Source organism: Drosophila arizonae, chromosome 4 (genome assembly GCF_054131065.1).
Source record: "Drosophila arizonae isolate 15081-1271.41 chromosome 4, UAZ_ARI_1.0, whole genome shotgun sequence".
In the NCBI taxonomy this organism is placed as follows: domain Eukaryota; kingdom Metazoa; phylum Arthropoda; class Insecta; order Diptera; family Drosophilidae; genus Drosophila; species Drosophila arizonae.
Window position 1 is genome coordinate 5,004,354 of NC_142924.1, and position 27,133 is coordinate 5,031,486.

The 27,133-nt window shown below is 38.7% G+C and overlaps 4 protein-coding genes across 8 annotated transcripts in view; 3 read left to right on the forward strand and 1 right to left on the reverse strand.

Annotated features, from left to right (window-relative positions):
* Window positions 1-2,858: 2,858 nt before the first annotated feature.
* On the forward strand, window positions 2,859-7,661 carry LOC108614440 (midkine and pleiotrophin 2). 2 transcript variants are annotated; one of them, XM_018008567.2, is made up of 5 exons: window positions 2,859-3,045; window positions 5,705-6,222; window positions 6,859-6,996; window positions 7,211-7,414; window positions 7,481-7,661. In XM_018008567.2, exons 2-5 carry the CDS (start codon window positions 5,712-5,714, stop codon window positions 7,507-7,509), a joined length of 882 nt encoding a protein of 293 aa, XP_017864056.1. In that variant the 5' UTR covers window positions 2,859-3,045; window positions 5,705-5,711; the 3' UTR covers window positions 7,510-7,661. The 2 variants fall into 2 exon arrangements, with proteins under 2 accessions (XP_017864056.1, XP_089324992.1); XM_089468866.1 differs by having other exon boundaries at window positions 2,860-3,045; window positions 5,702-6,222.
* Window positions 7,662-7,711: 50 nt separating this feature from the next.
* On the reverse strand, window positions 7,712-10,230 carry LOC108614439 (ATP-dependent RNA helicase p62-like). The gene is made up of 5 exons (XM_018008565.2): window positions 9,896-10,230; window positions 9,798-9,827; window positions 9,654-9,737; window positions 8,823-9,598; window positions 7,712-8,760 (listed from the first exon to the last, which is right to left on the reverse strand). The coding sequence occupies exons 1-5, from the start codon at window positions 9,945-9,947 to the stop codon at window positions 7,882-7,884; spliced, it is 1,821 nt and encodes a 606-aa protein (XP_017864054.1). The 5' UTR covers window positions 9,948-10,230; the 3' UTR covers window positions 7,712-7,881.
* A 216-nt stretch (window positions 10,231-10,446) lies between these two features.
* ttm2 (tiny tim 2) lies at window positions 10,447-11,992 on the forward strand. Its single transcript, XM_018008974.2, has one exon. The coding sequence runs from the start codon at window positions 10,615-10,617 to the stop codon at window positions 11,848-11,850; it is 1,236 nt and encodes a 411-aa protein (XP_017864463.1). The 5' UTR covers window positions 10,447-10,614; the 3' UTR covers window positions 11,851-11,992.
* Window positions 11,993-14,366: 2,374 nt separating this feature from the next.
* Window positions 14,367-27,133, forward strand: part of RhoGEF3 (Rho guanine nucleotide exchange factor 3) — a 32,473-nt gene continuing 19,706 nt past the window's right edge. For 2 of the 4 annotated variants that reach the window (XM_018008327.2, XM_089468865.1), the window contains exons 1-3: window positions 16,027-16,340; window positions 16,416-19,820; window positions 20,339-20,907. In XM_018008327.2, the coding sequence (XP_017863816.1) occupies window positions 16,209-16,340; window positions 16,416-19,820; window positions 20,339-20,907 (4,106 nt within the window). In that variant the 5' untranslated portion in view covers window positions 16,027-16,208. Of the gene's footprint in view, window positions 14,566-16,026; window positions 16,341-16,415; window positions 19,821-20,338; window positions 20,908-27,133 lie in introns of those variants that run through there. The other 2 variants (XM_089468864.1, XM_089468863.1) reach the window with 2 other exon arrangements.

Sequence of the window (27,133 nt, forward strand, 5' to 3'; positions counted from 1 at the left end):
AAGCTTATATATTTGTATGTATGTATGTAGTTCATTCATATCTTCTGTGTTTATCATGCATACATACATATACAAATGTACTAAGCCTGGAATATGGAACTGCGAAACATACAGCGTCCGCATTTAATTCAAGAGTAGAGAAGTGTGAATAAAGAACTGAGTAAACAGCAGAGTCATCAAAAAACATAATATATATACGTATGTATATACATACATATATCAGCATGAACTGTGGGGTCGGTATCAAGTTGCAGTTGAATTTGATTATGCCTCGGCAAAAAATGTTCGTATGTCGCATATGCTTAAGCGCGTCATCTTACAGACGATTGGTAAATTTGCTTGGGGTAAAAGCTACAAGTATACGTATACATATGTACATATGTATGTATGTATGAATGGATATGAGTTTATATATATGTACATACATATGTATGTGAATATTTGTGTAAAACACGCTCATTAAGTTCCCGTTTCCCACATTAACAATGTAATCAGCAATGGCGTCAGAAGTCATTGATGACTACATATAAACACATACGTGTACACATACATATACATCTGTGTGTCAGCAGAAAGAAAGACTTCATTTTTGCACAAATGTATTTGTACATACATACATATGCATATGCATATTGTTGTTATTGCCATTCATTGCAGAAGTAAATAACGTCTTAAAAGATCTCATAAATTATCGCACACCCATAATAATCTGGCATACGAAAATTCCTGTGGAAAAAAATCCGGGCAAAAATAAGGTATATATCAACACACATCAGCATATAATTGAGATGAAATTTCCCAGCAAATATGTAAGACAAATGCAGAGCGAGAGCACGACAAGTCAAGTAAAGTCAAAGAGAGCGTGAGAGCATAGCATAACAGGGCAGCAAAGAGAGCATGTCCAAGAGGAGAACGCAAGTGTAGAGAGAGACTGAAAAATGGATATTTTAGCATAGGCAGTAGAAGGTGAATGCTCATGCGCAGAAAAAGAACCAAGAAACAGAAAAAAAGAAATGAAACCAACATACTGTAAACTGAATTTTAAAGCCAAATCCAAGTTGTTTACGGTCTTTGCTGGGAAAACGCGAACTCTGCACATAAACAAACACATCTTGTCGGCTGTCTGTAAACTTGCAGCCTTCTGGCCTCTCTGGCGACTGGTCAAACGCACACATACTTCGAAAACAGGCAGACACACATGCATACATATATACGTATGTATGTATGTATGTATATGCAGACATGCAAACACACAAATGCAATGGACATATGTATGTTTATATGTACATCCATATGTATTAAAAGACGAAACTGAAAAGTAAACAAAGAAGCAAATAAAAAAATACATACACATCACATAATTATGTGCGTGTGCATATGTGTATATGTGTGTGTATGAATTTATAACGCCGCCTTATTGCCGTACAATCTATGACTTCTAACAGCAAACGATATAGCACACACACACACACACACACACACACACACACACACACACACACACACACACACACACACACACACTCGTGTACATATGTTTACTGTATAATGCATTTACATTCGTTTGTACATAAATACATTTATTTGTTGTCTATATGTATTTATGATATCAACAAGATCAGCGTTATTTACAATTTATTTGTTTGCTTCTCTTTTTATTTTCAAATTTTTAAATTTACTTTTCATTGCCAGGCTGCAGACCATTCGCCTCTTTCGAATACCACTTGAAAAGTTTTTTTTTCTTGTATCACCAAAACAATGTCCACATTGCACTCTGCCGGCGACGCTGAATTTGTCTTGATTCTGACCCACTCAAGCAAAAACTCACTCAAAAACTTGTTTTCTATCTCTGCATGGCATAGAGAGTAATGAACACGCATACATGCACATACACATACCTTTATGCACAAGTACATACACACATGCATACGTAGATATGTGTGGATCTGGATCTGCTTGCTGCTGTTACACAATTGCGTACTCTCAGCCTGCAGTAAAACTTTCTTAGCTGGACTTCTGTATATGATTTTCAAATAGGAGCGATAGGAAAAGAAATTGTAATTGAAGAGAAAGGTGTTGACTTATTATGTTGGTATTGATTTTATTTTGTGCTGCTTGATATGATAAGGTAAATTAAACTATAGTACAGCTTAGCTTTGCTGGCAGAGCATTAAGCGCAAGATCGTATATTTTTTTAGGACTTTCTTGAATCTAAGCTTCAAGGACAATATCTGTTCAGTTTTTGCGTTTGGCTACTAGCTTTAAATCCAAAAGATTCTTTTTAATTTTATCAAAAACTTAAAGAGCTGTGTATTATATTTGTTGTATAAAAATAAATGTTTATCAACGAATTATAAAATTGCGTTTTGCCTCATTTTTCACAAGATTTTATATAAGCGCAGCGCAATTAAAGCGGTTTTTATTTATATAAATATAATGTATGTATGTATGTATAAATATATATTCTCTTTTGGTCTTATCAATAATAATATGCATTTACTTTCCATCAATCATATGGATGAATAGAGGCTGCTGCTGCTGCTACTTGGCGACACTTGTTGGGACATTGCACTACAATAACAAATATTACAGATAAGAAAAATATATATTTATATACATGCACACATATGTATTTATATACAAATATATTAACCAATATAGATAGATATAAAATAGTTCATCATTACAGATAATCCTATGCATGTGTACATACATATGTACATATATACTCAATCTCGCCTTCATCTCACTCGCTATTTCGCTCAGTGTATTGCGTGTGTGTGAGTGTGTGTGTGTGGTTGTGTGGTTGTGGCAAGCTGAGTTATTTTGTTGCCTCTCGTATTTCAAGTGTTGCTTGTTGCAGCGTCGCGTCGCGTCGCCGCCAGCTTCACTCAGTTCTCGCTCAGCTCTGGACAACGTCGATCGGCAGTGGCAGCGGCAGCGGCAACGCGTCTTGAAATAAAACTAATTTTATTTTTATAGTATTGTTAATTGAGTTTTAAAGCTTTACAAAATCAAAACATTAACAGAGTGCATTAACTTCAGGTAACAGTGAACCTTTTGAGTGTTTATCTACCTCTCTCTCGCTCTCTTTCGTATTCTCTCTGGAGTCGTTTTTGTGTGTTGTTGTTAAAGGTGCGCGCGCCAAAGCAAAAAAAAAAAAAACATAAAAAAAAACAAGAAATTCTTGAGTAAAGTAAATAAAAAACAAATTTGACCAACTGGAAAGCAAACTGGAAGAAAATATATGTAAGGAATTCAATCAAAGAAGAATTAAAGAAAGCTAACTGGATTAGATCTGAGCTGAAATATGTTGCATTAAAAATTGAGTTAATGCTCGATCGCAAAGTGAACAGAGTATATTGGTTTTTTGTTGCTTATGACATGCTGGAAGGACTTGGAATTTGAAATGAATACTACATCCATGTGCTAATAAAGTATTTAGATGCTGAATATGAGGATTTCAAATGTATTTGTTATACAAATCTTTTGATAAGACTTGGAATGTAAAATTGTATACCTATATAAATTATATACAGAGTATATGTATTCAATCAGTAATAGTCCATATGACTTATTTTTACAAACTAAAACACTACAAATCAATTCTGAGGCTATAGATCAACCTGTTCTACAACCCCGCCCATTGTTCATAAAGTAAACATACAAAAATTCTACCGACTGCAACAAATGCAAGCACGATCATCGCTGGCCTATTTAAGAGAAAATAGACTTTCATCTGGTTATACAAACAAATGCAGTGCTCATGGCCTTCTTGGTCTCCCAACAGAAAAAGTTATCGATGCATAGAGATTTCTCTTGCTTGCATGTAATCCAATACGGATAGCGATAGCAACTGCCTGAGGCCAGGTAAAATGACAAGGGAGAGGAAAACATTAAGGCTAAGCAACAATAGGAAGGCCAATTGGAGACATGAATGGGTTGGAATCTAGACAAAAGAGGCAGAGGAAGGCCATTGATACACATACATATATAAGTATGTATATCTATCAGGATATTGGCAAAAGACAGTTGTGCTTTTCATGCTTTGTGAATTTTTCAATAGTCCTAAAAAGTTTCAAAGAAAACAGCCAGCCCAGTTAACAATAGAGCTGCAAAATAAACAAAACAAAGTTCGAATCATGCCATCCACATATGTGTGTGTGTGTAGGTGTGTGTGTGCAAGATAGAAGCTTGTATTTTGTAAAGGCAGCTCGAGCAGGGTTCAAGGTACAAGCATCTCCTAGTGGGGCACTTAAGACCAAAGTACTCTAAATTGTTTTAAGCTAATTGTGTGTAAACAATTTGTATAAAATATTTTTGCATTTGTCATGTTTTAGAATTGGACAAATAATGAGTAAACTTAAATATTTACTAGAGGTAAATAAATATTTATTAAAAAAAAAAAAAAAAAATAAAAAAATTTTTAAATAATGAAACAGAAAGACGAATGTCAAAAATAAAAATAAAATATAAAACTGATTAAATTATTATATTAAATTTTAAATATAATACAAAAATAATTAACGTCAAATTTTCGCTCAAGGTAACGAAAAAATTTCTTTAATAAAATATACATATTTTTAATTAAAAATATAAAATAAATACAAAAATAATAAATTCTTAACATTTGAATTGAATAATTGAATAATAAAATTATTATAAATTTTCTCAGAAAAGTTGTTAAGTTTATATGCAATACTGTATTTATTTGTTTATTACAAATTCTGTTATATTTCATTTTTGCTAATTAGTAATTTTTTTTTATTTTCCAACTTCTCTTTATATATTTTATGTGAAAAACTTTGTGAACATTTAGCTTTAACAACGTACCCAACAGAGCTCACTTTTATGTAACCAGAAAAGCTGCTGGTTTTTCTTCTTCTTTAGTTGTTAACAAAAAAGTTAATAAACTAAATTTCAGCTAAAAAACATTTGACATGGCTCTAGCCAAAACATTGAAGCTTCAACAAAAGCATAAATTAAGTGCTCTCCAAATGCAACAAAAGCAACAACTTAAAGCAAACAAACAACGAACGAACGAACGAACAGAACAGAACACGAACTGAACAAGTGCCAGAGTCTAGAGCTGGCCACAAAACATTTTTACAATTTGCACTTGCAACTAGTCAACAAAGTTGAAAACTTTGGCCTAACCCGAAAACAACTTTCAATGGAAAAAGAGAGAGAGAGAGAGAGAGATGGATACAGAGCGAAAGATATATATATTGCACAGAGGGTATAGCTTTAAGTAAACAAGCTCAACTTAGTCAAGTTTCAAGTATCATTTTCATTTGAACAACTCAAATATGAACAACTGAAATTGTTCCTCTGAAATTCAGATTATTTTTTCGGTATCCATCTGCAGCTGCTCAGAGCAGCATCCATATAAAAACATTCCCATAATGGCAGCTCCGTTGATCACATCTGTTGAACATGTGCAGCAAACATGATTTCCTTTGGCTTATTTCTGGTGCAATGATATATAAAATATAAATAATGTTATTATTTCCATATTTTTATAAACAGATTTGATTTAGCTAATGAATATTATTTTTAGAAAATCTCGCGCAATTTATGGGCTTTCAGGTTATCCGGGCTCCATGAAATTTGAAAATGCCTGGAGCACACAGAAATCAATATGATCATCATCATCATCATGCTCATTAGCTTTATATCTAACATCATATCATATTTCCAGCAGGTCTGAAATGTCGATTTCAACTCGCATAACTCTGCGGGCATTAGTCCCCTGCCTGTTGGCCGCATTGGCGCTGCAGACATCATTGAGTCACGGCCATGGCCATCATGGTGGTGGTGGCAAGAACCATGCTGCAGCATTGACAGAGCTGGCCAATGGTGCCAGCTTGGTCCTCAAAAGCTACTCCGGGAATGTGATGGTGCGTGCAGCGCGTGAAGCCGAGCCGGATAAGTTGATACCAGCTGCAACGACTCCCACAACGGGTGGAAATAAACGCGTGAAGAACAACAGGAAATCCAACAAGTCGAATAATCAAATGCAACGCGCTGATGCGGTTGGTGCTCGCAAGCCGGGCTCCAAGAAATCATCAGCATCGACTGGCAAGGAGCAGCTGCAGCTGCAGCGACACATGATAAAGCCGCAAGGCGAGGATCATCAGCAGCAGCAGCAGCAGCATCAGCATAAGCATCGTGCGAGCAAGAGATCGGGAGCGAAGGCAAAGGCATCAGAGAAAGGCAATGGTAAGTGCAAAGTTTGAAGATTCTGTAACAATCTATCATAGATAGGAGCTATAGTAAAAATGCTTCTTATTTAAAAATTTCATTGATGCAGGTTGACCAATTGAGAGCAATAACAATAGAAATTGCCAGAGATCCATAATGATTTAAGATATTTGCCTTTTTCTAATTTTATCTAACAGCTACATTTAAGCCAATTTTTAGAAGATAACACCAGTTAGGAATGGATTTGAATAATATAAGATTCCTACTTCATGATTTGCAAAAAAGTTGGTAACCATTGAAGTGAAATTTTCTAAATAGTTTCATCAAAAAAACTTGTTACATATATTTGATAGACCTCAAATAAACCATCATCTAACAACATATTTCAATAACATAGATTAAATAACTGCCGTAGTATAGTTAACGCCAATAGTATCTTGTTTGGTCTCACTCTCTAATCAGAAATTCTTTGAATTATTTATTATTTTATACATACATTTTTATTTATTCACTGGAAATAGATTACTTAATTAAAAATATATTTATATTTATAGAATTAATAATTATGCATTTGATTCTAGTGAAATGCTCATTATATTAAATCATATAAATATATTTGCAACAAAATAAATAATTTAATATTTTTTCAATTAGGACAAAGCTGTCGTTATGTTTCAAGCTCATGGACGGACTGTGATGCCAAGACCAATATGCGCACGCGTACGATGACTTTGAGGAAGGGCGAGTCCAGCTGTCTGCCCACGCGCACCGTACAGAAGAAGTGCAGGAAAGGTGAGTGCAAATGAAGCTATCAGCGAGGTGTGTTCAAAAGTATTTAAAAGGTAATCCCTATCTAAACCAAAAACTTGCGAACTCTGTATTTTGATGCCTTTCGAACACACCTCGTTTATATTGCCATATACATTTCTAGAATTCATATTCAATTGAATAGCCAAAACACTTGAATTACAATCATACTCACCTGTCTCAATTTCCTTTACCTTAGCTTGCCGTTATGAGAAGGGCGCCTGGTCGGAGTGCAAAGCTGGCCAAATGACACGGGAGGATAAAGTCAAGGTATCCGAGGATGGCAGTCATCAGAGCTGCAATCAGGTGCGCACAATATCCAAGAAGTGCGATTCAGGTACTGCAGCTAAAAATACGGCTAACGGTGCTCGCTCAAGCAAAGTGCGTAAGCACAAGGAAAAGGGTAAGTATGCTTGGCCAACAACCGCATTGAGCCAATAACTAAGTCTGAACTCAATCGGAATTCCAGGTGCACGTCATACACCGCCTCAAGCTTGAGACGTTGGGGCAGAGAGAACTAAATAATCAACATAGGTTTTAGAGCAACATCCACAAACAACACACAAAACACGAATAGCATTAAGATATCAATTTGTTGATTTATAATAACGATGCGCCCATGTAGTAATTAATATATGTATTCTTGTAAACTGTTTTTAAATTATTTGCTTCGCTGCCCTTGGGACACTTGTAAACAAAATCCGTTCATTCTTTTTATTTGTATATCATTTTTCATTTTTGAGGATTAAAATCTTCATGTCATTATATTTAGTGGCATTAAATACGAATGGGGCGACGAGAGATGAGGTGAGACGAATGGAAGCTGAAAACATTTGATACTAACTTAGCGATAAGCTCAACAATTTCACCTTAATGGCGCGCCGAATTTGAGAATCTGTTGCCGTACGAAAAGCCAGAGCCGGAGCCGGAGTTGGAGCCAAAGTTCCTTTGGCCTTGGCCCTGGTTGGCATTGAAATTGTTTCCGGCATTGTTCGTCGAGCCAAAGTGATTGCCGCCCTCGCTAAAGGCATTGTAGCTGCCACGGAAGTTGCTGAAATTGTTGGATCTTCCGGATGATCCGTTGCCACCATTCATGGCATTGAATCCGCCGGAAGACTGATTGCCACCGCCACCGCCACCGCCACCGCCACCGTTGTAATTTCTGGTAGATCCACGATTGCCGCGACTCCGCCCACTGCCACCACCCGAATCGCGCGCTATGTGCTCCAACTCGGGATTTATATTCTGATTGGCCTCACGCAGAATCTCAATCAGGGCGCGAGCACACTTGGCATTTTTTCGTGTAAAGAATGCATACGAAGTTCCCGTTGAGTGCTTGCGCCCGGTGCGACCGATCCGATGTATATAGTCCTCCGATGATTGGGGAAAATCAAAGTTAATGACATACTTGATGCCATCCACGTCTAGGCCGCGGGCCGCCACATCGGTTGCCACCAAGATGTTGGCACGACCGCTGCGAAAGTCATTCAACACATTATCCCGATCCATTTGGGACTTGTCGCCATGTATGGAGCCGACGCCAACACCGAAGGCGTTGATGAAACGAGCCAGCTCATCCACCTTTTTCTTGGTGGCTACAAATATGATAATTTTTCCGGGCATCCCAGACTGATCGTAAATGTGTGACAGCAGATCCTTTAACTTGGATCCTTTCTCGTGCTCCGCACATACATCCACGTATTGTCGTATATTGTGATTGGCTGACAGCTCCAGTGATCCAATATTAATCTGTTTTAGATTTGAGTTGAGTTATTACATAGTATTATTATCTAAAACTAATTTTCACTTACCTGTATATAGTTACCGAGAAAATCCTCGGCTAATTGACGTACTTCCCTTGGCCACGTTGCGCTCCACATTAGTATTTGACGGTCTGGTCGAATTTGGCTAAGTATTTTGCGTATCTGCGGCTCAAAGCCCATATCCAACATGCGATCAGCCTCGTCCAATACGAGATATGTACATCGACGCAGATTTGTTGTGCCGCTCTGTAGAAAGTCCAGCAGACGACCGGGCGTGGCAATCACTATTTCAACCCCGTTCTGCAAGTCACTCGCTTGCTTGGAACGTGGTGCTCCGCCAAAGATGCATGTATTCCGCACATACGAGCTGGACCCAAAATCATTGGCCACCGTCTGAATTTGCTGGGCAAGCTCACGGGTGGGGGCTACTACGAGTGCAATGGGGCCATCGCCACGCTTCAAGGGCGGCTGACCGTTGATGTGCACTATGGCGGGCAGTATAAAGGCGAGAGTTTTGCCTGATCCTGTTTTGGCTATGCCAACCAGGTTGTTGCCCGACAAAACAATTGGCCATGCTTGGGCTTGAATCGGTGTGGGCTCTATGTACCGCTGACGTCGTATCTCATTCATGCAATAGTCTGGAAAGCATGTTTCGTCAAAGCTTCGAATGGGATTGGGCGCCATGCCACGCACTGTGATCTGATGTTGGCTGCGATAGGCAGCCACTTCCTCTGGCGAACGATTACGAGTCTTGGGATGCTCCTGGTAAAAGTTCTTCTGAAACGGTTGCAGACGCATCTCAGACCAGTTGACAATGTTCAGGCCTAGGCCAAAAAAGTTTATTATGTGAAATATATAAAGATAAATCAAATCTCTTACCTCCAAAATCATCATTACCAGAACCAGCACCACGATTCATGCCGCCACTGCGACGTGAACGGTTATCAACTCGGCCAGAACGTACTGGAATAATATATTTTAAGTAATTTAAATTTATTAAGCTTTTATATCTTTAATACATACCGCCTCCATGACCACCAAAACCAGATCGTCCTGTAATATTTGTTTAACATATTATTTAAGTTTTTGTTTTTTATTTATTATTGAGATATTACACATACCTCCTCCACCGCCGCCACTTCCTCCAAAAACGCTGTGCCGAGGTGGCGCCATATGAAGCTTATTTTATTTTCAACACGAAACCGGTAAAGAGAAACCCAATTATAAATCTTGGGCTTCTTCTACTTTTGTTGTGTTTCGTCGCTTTGAGTTGTTTAACTTTAACTGCTTTATATAAATATTTCATAAGACAAATATTTATACCTAAAAAAATATGTATTTGTGCTATTTTATTATAATTTTGCAAAATTACTTGTCCTTTGTTGTATTGTTTTTTATAAGCTTTCTTCTTCTTATTCGATATTTTCATCTACCACTCTCATCATAATTTGACGATCTGGTAGCGCTTATAATGTTTGTTATTGTTTGTCCTTCTCCTATTTACGATACTATCAGCTGCCAGTGTTATGATAATTTATCGATGTGGTAGGGCCTAGCAAAAGAAAGCAAAGAGCTGGCAGCACTGGCGTTTGTTTTGGCAACCTGTAGCCCGCGCAATTCGAAAAATAGTATATATTTTTAAACTTACAAGTTTTGTAGCAAGCAGTATGCGTACTTTTTTTTGTCATCGATTAGTGTCCATTTGAAAGTCAACAAATTACAGAAAAATTCCTCGGCTGATTTAAACAAAAATGTCAAATTTTTCAGTGGCCATTTCGTAAATTGGAAAATCTAAATAATTCATTTATTTGAATCTGCAGACAAACGTTGCAATTTGCAAATGACTCCAATCGCACTAGGGCGGATGCTGTACGGAGGCACACGCTTCAGTCGCAAGCTCGTAAATACCTCACGGGCATTAACTTCCGGCCTATGGCAGACGATGATTAACAGCGTCATGCTGCACACGCAGGCAGCAATTGGGTGCACAGAGAAGCGAATGGTCTGCTCACGTTGTAATCTCCACTCCAATGGGTTGGAGCCACCACATCTGGTGCATTTGATCCATAGGCGCTACTCCACCTGCGAGAAAACATCGACGCAGATATTATCGAAATTGTTTCCTCAGACATCCATGGAGCTGGATGATGAGGCCAGCCGGGACAGACGTAAGCGTGAGGAAGAGGAAGAGCTTAGAGAAATGGAGCGGGCCTGGAAGCGTATGAAAATAGGGTTTGGGGTCTTTGGTATAGGAGGTGTGATATTTTCGTTTTGGGCAATTTACTTCTTTGGCAAGCCGTCGCTTGATGAACAAGGAAACGAATTGGCAGATGAGTTCAGTTCATTGCCATTGGTTCAGCAATACATGGCGCGTACTTTTAAGTCGTTGAATCATTTTCAGAGGTTCATCCAGGAGCCCTCAAGTCAAAAATTATTGCCTGATCCACTGCAGGCGCCGTATATTCAGCCGCCCTACACTTTGGTACTTGAGGTCAAGGACTTGCTGATCCATCCTGATTGGACCTATCAAACGGGATGGCGTTTTAAAAAACGTCCAGGCGTCGATGTTTTCTTGAGAGAGTGCTCCAAGTATTTCGAGATCGTTGTCTATACGGCCGAACAGGGAATGACTGTTTTTCCACTGCTCGACGCTCTCGATCCCAGCGGATATATCATGTACCGGCTGGTCCGCGATTCGACCCACTTTGTGGGGGGTCACCATGTGAAGAATCTTGACAATCTAAACCGTGATCTGAAGCGTGTGGTTGTCGTTGATTGGGACAAAAACTCGACCAAAATGCATCCGGCCAATACATTCTCGATACCCCGTTGGTCCGGCAACGACGATGACACCACTTTGTTTGATCTAATCTCTTTCCTGAGCGTACTCGGAAGCAGCGACGTGGACGATGTACGTGAGGTGCTTCAATATTATAATCAGTTTGAGGAGCCCATTGTCCAATTTCGTGAGAACCAGCGGAAGCTGTCCGAACAGATGCAGGCGGACGAGTTCGAGAAGTTGAGTAAGCCAAAGCCGATGGTCAAGAACTGGTCGCGCGGCTTCATGAAGCCCTAAAGGTACATCGTACATCTCGTACATCGTAGCAGCCTTTTAGGTTTAGACATTTACGTTCTCCCTTGCATTGTTGTGGTTTAACAAATTATTCTCAAAATAATGTGTATCATATTTATTTACTCTTAAATCGAAGAACTATTAATTTTCTGTGACTTTCGCTGACTTGATTGAATTTATTCGGAAATCCGATAAGAATTTAGCGCAACATCCAGCTCCGCCAGCTGCCCGTTGATCTCCTGATGTAGACTCTGCAGATCCGCCAGCTGCTCTATCTGCCTCACCCGGCTGGCCCCACTCTCCAGCATGCTGGCATGCAAAATACTTCGCGCCACATCGAACGTCAGTTGCTCCCGCTTCAGATTCCGCCGCACCTCCAATTGCAATTTCTTAATGTTGAGCATTTGGCGTCGTCGCTTCAGGCTATCGAGCTGACGTTTCAGGGTGTACAGGATGAGTGGCAGCCAAATTGTTAGCATTACAAGAAAGTAAAGGGGTTCCATCTGAACTTGTTCTGTAATCATCCATTCATCGAGTTCTTGATGCATTCAAACATCATTCGTAATGTAACATATTTGAGGTAAAAGTGACACAAAACTCATTGAGAAAGCTTGAATGATGTATGTATGATGTTTGCGTGATATGATACGCATGTTGATGTATTATGAGATGTATGATGTATGTTCATATAATGTATAGAAATCATGTAGAAATATATGATGTATGTGTGAGGTATTCAGGAAGTATATATGATCAATTGTTATGAGATATGATGATGATAGATTATGAGATATATGATGTATGTTCATATAATGTATAGAAATCATGTAGAAAATATATGAGGTGTGTGTGAGGTATTCAGGAAGTATATATGATGAATTGTTAATACAGACATGATGAACATATATGAAAATTGTGTATATATTTGATTTGTAATGTATATATGATGTATGTCGGTGATGCATACATATGATGTATATTAGGTATGTATGTATATGATGTTCCCCTGATTCGTATATTTATGATATATATAACTGGCTGCCACACAAGACTTGCTCTTGCTGATTTCATATTGGTCAACCTTCCATAATAAGAATAAATGTGTATCAAAAACACAGAAATACTTAAAGTTTTTAATTAAAAAAGTTTGCCCATTCAGCATTAAGCCAATACAAGGAATAACAAGTGAAAATGTTGTAGTGCAGCTTAACTGACTGCATGATACTCGTTTACATTACAAATAAGCAAATATAAACTTTATAAATTTTGAATGAAGGGTTCGTTGAAACCGATTTGCCAGCTCTATATAATGACGTATATATGTATATGTATATCCGAGCAACTATAATCCAAAGATCAAACATTTTGTGATTCCCCATTTGACATGCTTAATATTAACATTAACATAAACAATAAAATTTTATTGAAAGACCTTTACGGATCATGCTTTTAAAACTTTAACTCTTTAGCTTTAACAACGATAAATAAAAGGACAATAAGCAAGTTTCAGTTGAGCATCAGCCCTATATACTCCTTTTACGTTGCGAACGAGTAAGAAACCTCAGAGTTGGCCTCAAGGATAATGTGAAATCAGCCAAGGTTGCAAATATGATTTCTCTGCCCTTTTGTTAAGTAAAGTATCAAGATGTTTAAATGAAATATATATAAATAAATAAATATGTATGTGTATAATATGCAAAAGGAATAACAACTCTACTCACACACTCACACACACACATGCAGCACGCACACGTGGGTCTCACGCTTCGCCCACGCAAACTCAGCAACATGTTGCCGGCTACAATTGTGCAGCGTATGCCGTGTGCGTGTGTGTGTGTGTGCGTGTGTGTGCGTGTGCGTAGTGTGTGAAACACGTGCTAAAACAAACCGACGACAATTTCAACAATCAACAATTCACAATATTCCATAACATCTGTCAATTGGCATGCGCCACATAGTCGAGTAGGAGAAAGTAGTCGGCCGAGTCCTTCGGCAACATTCACTATAAGAGCCATTTCAATGTTTTGGCTAATGAGATGCTGTGGCTAATAGGGTTACGACCTGATGCGCTAGTGAAGGTACGCGCGGGCGGCAAGACTTAGCTTGACTATAATCTTTAGATAGATTTCGAGTCAGTTTAGTTCCTAATCTATTATTATAGTTAGTTCCAGTCAAGGGATGCTGTTTGCTGCATGCCACAACACAATGCAAATGACAGCAACAACAACTAGATTGAACAATTCTAGCGCCTGCGCCACTCTGCCTGAGCAAACAGAGAGAGCAAGAGGAAGAGCCAGAGAGTTAACTTGCTCTGCTCACTTTCACTATGTGCCAGCATCAAGGAAATTGGCGACTTTTGGCGAATCTGGCACATTTGCTGCACCAAACTGACATTTCGGAGCTTTTTCATCAGCTTGTCTGAATAGGTGCTGAAAAGTGTGTTTTCAAATTGTTGGCTCTTCCGTTTACACATATACACAGACACACATATATATGTGTCTATTAGTGTGTATGTGTGTGTGTGTGTGTTTTTTTTTTTTTTTTTTTGAAAAAAGCTTTTGGCATTGCCGCAAAGTAAATGTTATTCAGTTTGCATGGAACGTACGCTGCGTTCGTAGCCTTTCGGTTCGCAACTCGAAGATGAATGCCATTAGGCGCTGCTGAGTGTACATGTTACATAGTAAACGAGTGTGAGTGTGTGTGCGTGTGTGTGTGCGTGTGAGTGTTTCATAAAAAAAAAATATATCAGAAAATATAGTAAATAAGTACATCAAATTTGATTAGCCCAAGTTGAAGTTTGTGTTTTAATTACTAAAACAATTGATTGTTTTTTAAGTTTTCTCGACACTACTCTGCATTTCGCTTGGCTTCTCGTGAAAATTTATAATCAAATTATGCTCGCTCTTCAATCATTTCTAATCAATAGTGCACAATATGGTGACAAGTTGTTTTTGCTCGCTCTCGAAGTGAACTAAAAATCCAAAATCACAATTTTCTTGAGCTGCGCTCAATAAGCCAAAGAGTAGGCTACTTAAAATTGCACTCTAAACATTTAAAATAAACAAAAAATTTAATACACATAAATATACATACATGTGTACATACATATATACACACATATGTTTTTGTGCTAAAAAAAAAACTACGAAAGCTTTAAAATTCTTCAGCTTTTGCTGGCAAACAAATTGCATTAAAGTCAAATTCAGACAAATTTAAAGTTTTATAATGTTGATTATATTATGATAATCCCAAACTCATTCAAGTGCCCACAAATTGTTAAATACGCTTGATAAGTTTTACTACAGCCACACCCTAAGCATATTCGCTTAACCAGGCGCAATGTGCGCGCAGAGCAAACGCACAAAAGTAAAGCAAATATCATAAAGAAGCCAAGATGAATGAGCAGCCATATAACAGTTATCTATTAGTTGTAATAAAATCAAAATAAACTGCAAATGTATACACAAATAATCTATATAGTGCATATAACTATTCTAGAATTTGAAATTGTATATGAAATTATAGTTAGCAAAATAAATTAAAATAAAATATATACAATTTACAATTTACGATAATGCATTATTTTTAATTCTATTTAAAAGTCAAGTGTAAATATATAAATTGAAAAATTAACAATTAAACAAACGTAAAAAAATGCATATGGATAAGCGAGTTGGAGCTACTTTAATTTATTCTTTGTTTTTTGCTAACTGCTTATGAAGAAGCCAAAAGATAATTTATAGTTGAAAAATAAAAATAAACATATGTATTATTTAAATTTTTATTCATTAAAAATCAAAATAAAAATAAATAAAAATATAACATAATTTAATAAAAATAAAATATAAAAAAAGAATTAGAAAATAGAAAGAAAAAAATGGGAATCATATAAAATTTAATTTTAATAAATAAAAATAAAAATTGTAAATATTTCATATAAATAATAATATATTTTTATAAAATTAAAAAATTTAAAAAAATATATTTTTAATTAAATAAAAATTATAAAATATGTGTATTATTAAAATTGTAAATTTCATTAAAAATAAAAATAAAAATAATTAAAAATATACATAAAATTAAAAATATACATATACATATAAACATAATTTAATAAAAAAAATATATATAATAAAAATTAAAAAATATAAAAAAAGATAAAAATAAAATATAGTAATATATTTTTATTTAAATGGCAACTCATCTTTAATATTTAAAAATTAAAATAAATAAAAAATTATTGAATTACCAGAATTTTAACAGCTACTGAAATATACCTATTCAAAATAGTCTCTATGTTTCCACTTCTCTATAACCTGCTCTAGTGTCTATAGAAGCAATTTGTAAATTGATTAACAACAATGGCAACGGAAGCCTTTCTGGACATGGTGAACGATCGGGCCAAGTTAACGAAACGCCCAATTAGACCAAAGATACTCAAGCTAACGGATGTAACCACGCCGCATCGCAGTCGCAAGAAAATCAAAATCAAGGTAGGAATTGACAACTCCTTGGCTACCTGTATAAGCAATCATTTCTCACTAATTTATATCTCTTTAATTGCCCAGTCAAAGGATCGCTCGGCGGCTGTGCGTGATCGCATCTACGATGATCCGGCCTACACCGAGGACATCAGCCACTTGGCCAATCCGCTGCGCCGCAGCAGCATTTCGGGCAAGTCCTCGGGCGACTACAAACTCTGCGCGGAGGCTGCAGCGCAGCAGGTGGCCAGCAGCAGCTCGCTGGGCAAACGCAGCCAGTTGACCAAGGACTTTCTCAAGTATGCGATGAATGCGCCACTCAAGGCCGCCAACAGCAGCAGCGGCAACGTCGGCTTGGAGTACGAGTTCGACTCGAGCAGCTCGGACAACGAGCAGGCAGCGAGCAGGGCCTTCAAGGAGGGCAGCCTGCCGCGCCGTGTGCTCAGCCTGGAGCGCAGCCTGGCCGATAAGAACGATAAGAAGGCCGCCAGCCAAAAGCGCGTCTCGAAGCAGAAGCGGAATCTCAGCCTGGACAACAGTCGGAAGGGCGCGCAGCTGCATCTGCAGCAGCTCACGGCGAAGGCGAACGAGACGCGAGCGCGCAAGGAGCAGCAGCACAGCCGCAAGCAATATCTGGAGGCGGAAGTGAAACTGGGACGCGGCGCGAGCGACCAGGATGAGATCTATTCGGTGCGCAGCTCCGCGCAGAACTCCGAGGCGACGGTCAAGGTGCCCATTGGGCGTCGTCTGCTGCGCGGCGAAATTGGCATCAAAAGCTTTAATTACTATCTGCTCAAGGAGGGCCTCAAGAGCTCCAAGAAGCTGGACAAGCAGCGCAGTGCGCCCGATGCGCCCAGCGGCAGCAGCAGCGGCAAGAGCAAGCTGCACACGCGCAGCGAGGAGAACATTTACGAAGAGATCTTCTTCAAGGAAACGCCAAAGCACAAAGGCAGCGCCGGTAAAGCAGCTCCAACTGTCCAATCTGATGATGAGATGCAGAGCCAGAGTCAGAGTCAGAGTCAAAGCCTGAGCCAGAGCAAGAGTCAGAGTCAGCATCTGCATCAGCATCAGCAGAGCTTGCCGGATGCTGGCGTCTATGCCGACTGCGAGCTGTGCATGCAGCAGTGCAGCGATGAGAATTGCAAATATTGCCTGATTGAGGCGGAGCCCTCGCAGCAGGAGGCGGCCAACGAGAAGCAGGCGTCGGCAGCGTCAGCTCGAGCACTGCCTGCTGCGCACATATTGGAATTTCAGTCGTACAATCCAAATAATCCGGGCGTATATAAAATCGAAACAACGCCGGTGGCCATTACGGGTGAATACAATCCGATATTGCAGTTCCAGAAGTCCTCGACGACAACGGCCGCAGCAACAACAGCAACAATAACCGAACAGCAGCAGCAGCAGCAGCAGCAGCAGCAACATCACAAGCAACAACAACAACAACAACACCAACAACATCACCATCATCAGCAGCAACAGCAACAGCAACAACCAGCTTATGGCTTCAATCAATATCAGCCACATCAAAAGTCTTACCAGCCCAATCTGTCCAGTCATCCGTTAACAAATCATTATGCCGTGGGTGGAGGTTTGCTGCTGGCGCAGGTGACACCGCGACGCGCCCACCTGCCGCCGCAGGGCTACATTGTGGGCTATCAGAATGGTGGAGGAGGTGGCGGCGTCGGTGGCGGCGGTGGTGTGAGTGTGGGCGTGGCCAACTCTGTGCATCGCATCAATACAAAATCCTCCTCGTCCAGCGACTCACTGCCCTACCACAAATACAACACAATGGCGCGTCTGGAGGCGAATGTGTTTGCCGCGCCGGCCACAGGTGACATTTACTATGCCATCGAGGGCGTGGCCGGGCAGCCGCTGCATCCGCTGATGTATGCTGCCAGCCGGCCCATTGGCGGCTCACAGATTCTGGTGGATCAGTTCGAGTCGCAGATGTACAAGAGCGACTCGAAGGCCTCCATACTGAGCGAGTTCTCGCTGCGCAGCAGCGACAATTCGCAGCGCTACACGCGCTATCCCCACAGATCGGGCCTGTTCTCCTCGTCCAACTCGGGTGCGCATCAGCGTCGTCTCTTTGGCAGCACGGAGAACTGCCGCGTGGCCTACGACTGTCGGCGTTGCAGCTTCGATGGCGTCATGAGCGCTGGACTGGAGTCGGCGAGTCGAGCTCCGGCGGAGCGCTGCAGCAACTCGGATAACAGTCGCTATGAGTGCCGCAACTGCGACTGCTCCTCGAGCTACTTCAGCTCGGACTTCGATGACATCTATGGCTCGATGGCGCGCGGGGGCAGCAGCGGCATTCCGCGGAAAACTGCAGCCGGCACCTTGCCATCGAGTGGACCAACTGAGCCCAGCGGCTACAAGCAGACGGCATCCGTGCCGGAGCAGCCGCAGCAATTGGATCTCAAGCAGAACAAATACGCCATGGACTTCTTCAAGCATGTGAACGATGTGAAGCGCAGCATCTATCAGTCGGAGATGCAGCGCAACAATAGCTTGGAGTCCACACGTCGTGGACACAGAAACAGCAGCAACAACAACAACAACAACAACAACAACAGCAGCAGCAATAACAACAACAACCATTCCAGACTGAGTCCCACGCACACAGCACACTCCGAGCCGCTGGAGGCGGGGCCAATCATAACAACATTACCATTGAGCAAGGGGCGTGGCAGCAGCGCTGCTAAGCCAACGCCGGCGCCCAGGACCAGCTTACAGAATCAGTCGAAGAAGCAGCCAGCGGAGAAGGCGCCACACACGCCCAGCACTCGCAAGCCACAGCCCACGGAGAGGCGGGAGTATCCGTCGCTGGATCGACTCGTTGCCTCTTCTACGGGCGCCGTGCCCAAGTGGCAAGGCCTGGGCATTTCCGAGGAGGAGCCCAAGAGCAGCAAGCAGCGGGCAAAGCACAAGGAAACGGAGCCACGAGAGCGACGAGATCGCAGTGCTCCGGCAGCCGCCAGTGAGGCAACCATTGGAACTTCTGGGACGTCGGGTTCGTCGGGCAAAAAGCATCATCGCACCAATAGCGGCAAGTCGCACTCGAGTGGCAGCAATCCGCCGCCCAGCTCCCGTCGCAAGGACATACCCGCGCCGCCGCCACCCTCTCCGGCCACCTACTCGGATCTGCAGGAGCTGAAGGCCAACATGGAGGGACTCCGTGACGACACCAAGTCCAGGTCCTTGGAGAGTGAGGCCAGCGAAACCCCAACACTCGTGGATCATACCTCTGCCAAGAGTAGTCTGGGCACGGTCAAGGAAACCGAGGCAGCTGTGGCAACGGAGTCGCCAACGGCAGCTGAGGAAGGAGTCAAGAGCAGTGGGACAGTGGATGCAGCTAAAGCTGCACCCGAAGTGGACGACGATGATGTCTTTTACGATGCACGCAGCGAGAATTCGAGCTTATTGCCACAGCCAGAGATGATTGTAGGCGTGGCAGAGCCCGAAAAATCACAGGATCTGCAAAATAAGGTAAGGATTTAATTTTGATAAAAATAGACTTAGAACCATAGGACTTCCAAGAAAGTAGGTTAAGTACAAATTGAAATCTTCTTATTTGACGCCGTAAGCAGGTGAGAAAGTAAGGAAATTGGGCTTGAACGACTGCATAATACCCTTTAAAGTGGGAATAATAAGTGAAGTTTAAATAAAATAAATAATTTCGGTTTGGCCATACCAAGATCTAACTCTAGAGGAAATCACAAATAATTTAATATAATAGCTGCCACGCCCACAGGTTTAACATTTTATATTAAATACATATACAGACAGACAAATGAACCGAAAACGAATATACTCTCTTTTCACTCCCTAACAAGAGTCATAATATACTTAAACACAAATTACATTTTTATTCACACATTTATTTATTATTATTTAATTTGTATTATTTATTTAATTTTTAGCAACATTAATTTTTTTTACTATATTTCTTATAAAATTTACAACAAAATTTGTATTAATTCACTTGAATTTTCAACAACTTGCAGGATATGTGTGGTATGCAGCCAGAGGCTGATAAATCTGAGATGCTGACACCAGCAATTGGCCTGACCCCGAAGGTGGATAAGAATAAACAACAACAAGAAGAAGAAGAGAACGAACAAAAAGCAGAAAAGCCCAAGGCCAACGAGGAAAACGCATTAGCTAGCACAACAATGGATACAAGCACAGCATCGACTGTATCGAGTCAGGAGCCGCCGACACACGATGACCGTGCTGCCAACGCAGCAGCCGAGGCTGGCAGCAAAAATGATGCCGCAACATGTTGCCAGAGCGAGCCAGCAGCAGCAGCGGCAGCAGCAGCGGCAGCGAGTGGGCAGCATGGCGAAGCAACAGTCAAAACAAACGTCGAAGCAGCGAGCAAAACAAAACGCAATAATAATGCGAGCATAACTGAGCTAACGACCAGAAATGTTGACGCAACCAATGCGGAGGGGCAAGCGAGCAGCGCGCTGGCAGCAAATGTTGCCAACGCCAGCGATTCAACAATCATTGGCGCAACATCGGAGCTCAGTTGCAAGTCGGCACAGACGGATAGCGCTACGCTTGCGAACAGGTACGCGCGTTAACGTGAAATACTCACTCACTCACACACACACACACAGGCACACTCTGGCACACAGAGGCACACGTTCACTAAAACTGCCGCTAATCTGTGGCAATATAGATACACACACACACACAAACACACGCTTAAGCATACTACCTTCTGCATAGATAAGTTTTAAACTAACTAATTGAATAAGTGAAACACTTGTTGTGCGTGCAAAGTGATTTTAGTCATCAAAATTTGTTGCACCTGTGCATACAATCGATAATCAGTGAGTGCTTTACGGTAAATCATAAAAGATGCTGCAAACCTTTTACAATTTACAAACATGAAAAGTTGCAGAGCGTATGTGTGTGTGTGAGTGACTCTTTTTGTGCGCCTGTGTGCGTGTGTGTGTGTGTGTTGCCTATGCAGCAAATGTTGAGTGCAAAAAGTTTTCATAATAAATCTGATCAATAATTAGCATAAATGCAAGTGATGAACAAGCATATGCATACATATACATAAGCATACATACATACATATACATATGAAGAGATTTAAGTAAAGCAAGCAAAAGCGAGAGTTAACATCATTTAAGGAGTGATTTATTAGAATATTTAAAATAATATTTTCTATATATTAACTCTCTACAAGAACTTTTAAGTGAAAACTCTTAACGTCTCAAGACTTTTGCTCGTAACTCTCATATATTATTTACCTTGCAATAGGTTTTACCTATATATAATAACCTAATTTAAGTGCAGTGCTTAAGCTTCACTCTTAACTCCCTATTAAGCTGGTTTATTAATAGCTTAGAGCCTTTGGTTGACCTTGGCATTTGTGAAGCTCGTAATTATTTGTGTGCCTAATGGTTTATCTCGAGGGTTAAATGGCCTAAATGGGCTTTATATAGGTAACCTGTTCGATATTACAAATTCATAAAGTCAAAAATAAATATATTTTTATCTAATGTAGATCTTTAACACTAAGAAACTTCCCTCCAAACTGAATTCAACTACAACTTCAAGCTCTGATTGGAATTGCCGAATGTTGCAATCAGAGTAACTGTAATTGGAATAGCAGTTGGTGCTCTGATTTAGTAATTAATTGGTTAACCGCGACAGGTCGTGTTGTCATTTATAGCTAATTAATTCATACACAAACTGCCGCTAGAGATGTGATTTATGCATAATAGGGAAATATGAGCTGAATTCTTAGGGGATTCCAATTAGATAGAGTGCTATGTGAGCTTATAAGAAGTGAAGTGTGTAGCCTTGAGGGAAACTACATACATACATACATACATACATACATACATTCATGCATGCATATAAGAAAAAAATATTTTCATTAGTGAAGTGCCATGAAACTGGAATGAAAATAAAAATTAGCAAGTTTAAATTTTATATTACTTAAGATGAGAATAATATGAAATGAATTGTAGTAATTTTAGGATGAAAAGACAAAGTATATAAAAATAAATACTATTTAAAATGTTAAAATCGAAAGATCGTAGTCCAAATTGGTAGAGAACAATTTATTAATATTTAAAATTTATATAGTATACATTTATTTTACTTTTTCTTATTATTTATTCATTCATTATATATTATTCACTTTTATTATAAAATTTATTTTTTCATAATTAAATTATTTTGATAATTTATTAACATGGAAATATATGCACATGTAAATATATAACAAAATATGAATAGAAAACGCTCTAAACCTTCCCATCATGCAAAATATAAACATATTATTTATGAAATATAATTATTTACAAATCCCTAAAGTTTCGCACCATATTGAATCAGAATTAAAAGTGGAATACAAATTAAATATTAAAACAATATTTCTAAAATTACAAACCAAATTGAATAGGAATTACAATTTGAGCAAAATATAATAATAATTTTCAAATTTCCACAAATTTCACTGCACATCGTTTCACAAATTCAATTCAATTTGCAATAAAGCCAAATCGATTTACTGCTATTCATGTACCGTTAGCCTTTAAGCATCCTCTGCAGTGCTCAGCTCCGTCCTCAGTTTCATTATAAATACTTTTTGCAACATGCTTCTAATATCATTTTTTTTTTTTTTCGTAATCAATAACTTGCGGAAATATATATTTCCTGCGCACAAAGCCGAACAGAAATATATATTTTGTTGTTGTTTTTTCTTTTGTGTGTGCGTTGCGTGTGTGTGTGTGTGTGATGGAATTCGATGTATTCTATTTGCATTTGGGCAGGAATACAATACAAAAGCAAAGTAAACACGACCACAAATCAAAGAGTCGCATCCACTGTGAGCAGGTTGCCAATCGCGTGCTGAAGGGCAACAAAATTGAACAAATGAATATACATATGCATATATGGATATATGTATATATATATATATATATATATATATATATATATATATATATATATATATATATATATATATATATATATATATATATATATATACATATAAGTATACGTAATTTAATATCCGCAAATGAAACCGTGCTAGAACATATTAAGTATACGCAAAAATAATTTAACTAATTCGATTTGCCGCTAAATATATTGAACAGCTTGGCTTATGAAATGATTGAATATAGAATATAAAGATCTACAAAAAAATTATATTTATTAATTGGGGGCGCCCATTAGCTAACTTAAGTGTAAAACTCAGGAGCAGAGCAGAAAATTGTCGATTTTGGCTTATTTACCTTTCGTAAAATCACAGTTTTCATTGTAAAACAATGCGACAAGAATTATTTTATAAATGTGGTACCTCTACAAGAGACCACTTGTCCTCTTTCATTGGTAAAATTGATTGGAATTTATTGAGAAATATTCTACTCGCTCTAGGACAATCAAATGTTTGAGGAATTTGAATCGGATTTTTCAGTTGCAAGACTAATATTTTCTTCTCTTGAATTTTAATATTGATATAATCAGAAAATTGAACTTTTCCTTTGTGTTGCTCTTTGCCAAAACGAAAATCTTGTGCGAATATATTTTACACTTTAAGTAGACTTGTGCTATAGGTAGACAATACTCTTCAAGGCTGTGCTTTATGCTTTATATATATGCATTATACTTTGTTTTCCTATTTAATATAACAAATTGATGCGCAATGACCTGTTAGTAAGTCCTATGAATTCCTTCTCAGAGCGCCTTATTAAAGGTCATATGGCCATTTCCCTAAGAGTCTTTAAGAGCGAGACTCACATTGGTCTTGATTGTTATGTCTTTTTGATTAATCTTTATTAGCAACTTTCTTTTATGACATTCAGCGAATTTCTTTTGTGGAAGATAAAAGATAAACTTAAGACTATATGTTGGGCCCATACTTATTATGATAAATATTATTTATATGCGTGTGAAATGTACATTACATTTGTTATATTTTTACATAATGTTATATTTTACTCTCCTTAAGTGTCTTTCGCTGGAATGTTGCGTATGCTTAGGCAAGTATAGGCGTATACTTTATAGATGACTTCATTCTAGACTTACCATATTGTACTCTGCCCCCTTTTTAGCATTTTACTACTGAAACTCTTTGCAACTAAATTAGATTTCAAGCTTTAGTCTCATAGATGCCAAGCAAAGCTTAAATAACTTTATGTTGATTATGTAAATTTCGTTGGGCAAACGCTCAATTTAGTTAATATGAAATGTCGATGATGATGGCCGCACTTGACTCGACTGGCCTTGACTGGAGTGGGAAGAAATATTCCCTTGAAAGGGTTCATAAATTGAGTAGAGCTTCAGCTAAAACGCCCACGCATAGCATTAGAATCCAAAGGCTGTCAGTCAAGAGGGAAAACCTAGCTCGGAAGTCAACTGATTTTTGGCTTAGAATATTGACTAAACCAATAAATATATAAGAGTACATACATATACATAGATATATTTATAGATGTACATTTATAAATTGAGTACATCACTTAAAAGCCTTGATGAGATATTGACTAACTTTTGGTCGACTCGGTGTCGGACTCGGACTCGGAATTGCTTCGGTAAATTTTGGCGCAACATTTTTATTGAAGCGGTAAAACTTGTTTTCTATGACCGCCACATAATTTGCTCTTGGTCATTGGCTTTCGACGATTGGCAGTCGCCACGGATCGTTAGGCCAGTTTTGCAATTGCATTGCATTTGCAGAAACGTCCAGCATTAGCGGCTCGAAAGTGCAAGTAAAAATTCGATGGCAAGTGCAATCGATTTACCCATGCTCAACATACAATAGCAGCAGCTCCACACGATGCACGATGCTCGATGCTCGATGCACGCCAGGCGCTGACAAGCGAAACCAGTTTTATAGGTTGCATTGCCTTTGTGGCTGCCACATTCCTGACAGTCTCTCAAACTACTATATATAAACCCCATTAATATAAACATATATAAATCGGAATTTAAGGTATGAGAAGAGTAATTCATGCAGCTTCACATTATCATTGACTACTCTTATAAATTTTCCCATTACTGTTCACATCTTGATGGCCTCTATCATTGATTGATCCCTCATTCATCAACATCTCAGACATTCGATATACCCTTTTTGACAACTATCTCCACTTACAGGGTGTCAAACTTGTCTCTCCTGTGTGTGCACCATGGCATTTCCCGTATATTAAGTGCAAAATTTCACTTTCATATAGTTCGCAAAGAGAGAAAAAAAAAAACTCTTTAAGTAAACTACATAATATACGTACTCATAAGGAAGCAACAATTGGTAATTTCTTAGTCATTCGATGGCAAATTGATTTATTTTGTACAATTATCCAATTGCTCAGTGACTTTGCATTGAACCCAGCGGGCAATGACCATAGGAGGCCAATTTGTCAATGCTTTGCGTGTTTTGATGATGTTTATACATAGATAGTATTTAAAGTCTTAGTAAATGTAGAATAACTAAAAGAAACCTCTGCATTGTAGTGAAACACATCTTTGTCTTAGAAATTTGGTAGAAGAAAAATATAATATTTTATATATATTTGTTCTTTAATAATGCGTTTCCTTGCCTCATAACATTTACCTTAGTATTATTTATTTTAAATAAGAATTAAATATTAATACTACATCTGTATAGTAGTAAAAGTAGAATTCAGTAAGAGGAATCCCTAAAAATCGTATTTATTTCTTTCTCCTATAAATATAATCTTATTATATTTTATTTGCAATATTTTTCATATTAATCAAGAATTTTAAATACTATTATAATTATTATTATTTTTAATGCTAATTAATAAACCTCATACTGCTTTTCCTCTTGAATTTTAACATTAATTGAATATGCATATGCATTAATATATCTAAATCATATTTTTACCTTCAAATACATACCCTCAAAGAAGAGACAGAAAATTCGTTGACATTCAACACATGACTGAAGATAATAGCAGATGCTGAGAAACATGGCACATGAAAATGATAGATCGAATTGTATGTGTATTTTGGTTGTTCTGGTGAAATTGATTGTTGTTTGGTGTTGCCCATCCATATCCATCAGACGCACACACATTAAAAGTTACGAAAGATGTGCCATACACACATATGTATGTATATGTGTATGTACAGTTATGCTCATATATATTCGTAATGCTGACTGGCACAACATATAAGCATAAGACACATATGGGCTGCGCTCCAAATTTGTATTTAATGGAAGATGAACTTGTTTTTGTAATTTTTTATTAATTTTATATATAATGTATCTCTTAAAATAAAAGGTGAGAAGTGAAGTGTCCTCTCACCTCTAAGTGTGTGTGTCGCCCAGCAACAGACAAATAAATATAGAAATTGATAAAAATTGCCTCTGCCACGTAGCAAAATTCGAAGCTGAGTTCTCTCCTCACGGCTTTGTAAATTTTTTTTGTAGGCAACGCCTCGTGTCACAGCGCCACTTCAACGCCTCTGCCAGTTGCGACAGATGTAAAGCTCAGGCAAGAGCAGACATTTCAAAGACAATTCAATCATTGCTATTCTATGTATAGAATTGAAGTGGAGTGCACAATCTCTTGAATATGTTACAATTCTCAATATTCTTAAGTCTCTAGTCTCTAGTCTCTAGTCTCTAGTCTCTAGTCTCTAGTCTCTAGTCTCTAGTCTCTAGTCTCTAGTCTCTAGTCTCTAGTCTCTAGTCTCTAGTCTCTAGTCTCTAGTCTCTAGTCTCTAGTCTCTAGTCTCTAGTCTCTAGTCTCTAGTCTCTAGTCTCTAGTCTCTAGTCTCTAGTCTCTAGTCTCTAGTCT

Coding starts and splice junctions, on each gene's coding strand:
- LOC108614440 (XM_018008567.2), top strand. CDS start 5,712: ATGTCGATTTCAACTCGCATAACTCTGCGGGCATTAGTCCCCTGCCTG. Junction 6,223..6,858: donor GGCATCAGAGAAAGGCAATG/GTAAGTGCAAAG, acceptor TTTTTCAATTAG/GACAAAGCTGTCGTTATGTT. Junction 6,997..7,210: donor ACAGAAGAAGTGCAGGAAAG/GTGAGTGCAAAT, acceptor CCTTTACCTTAG/CTTGCCGTTATGAGAAGGGC.
- LOC108614439 (XM_018008565.2), bottom strand. CDS start 9,947: ATGGCGCCACCTCGGCACAGCGTTTTTGGAGGAAGTGGCGGCGGTGGA. Junction 9,828..9,895: donor AAGTGGCGGCGGTGGAGGAG/GTATGTGTAATA, acceptor CAAATATTACAG/GACGATCTGGTTTTGGTGGT. Junction 8,761..8,822: donor TTCTCGGTAACTATATACAG/GTAAGTGAAAAT, acceptor AATCTAAAACAG/ATTAATATTGGATCACTGGA.
- ttm2 (XM_018008974.2), top strand. CDS start 10,615: ATGACTCCAATCGCACTAGGGCGGATGCTGTACGGAGGCACACGCTTC.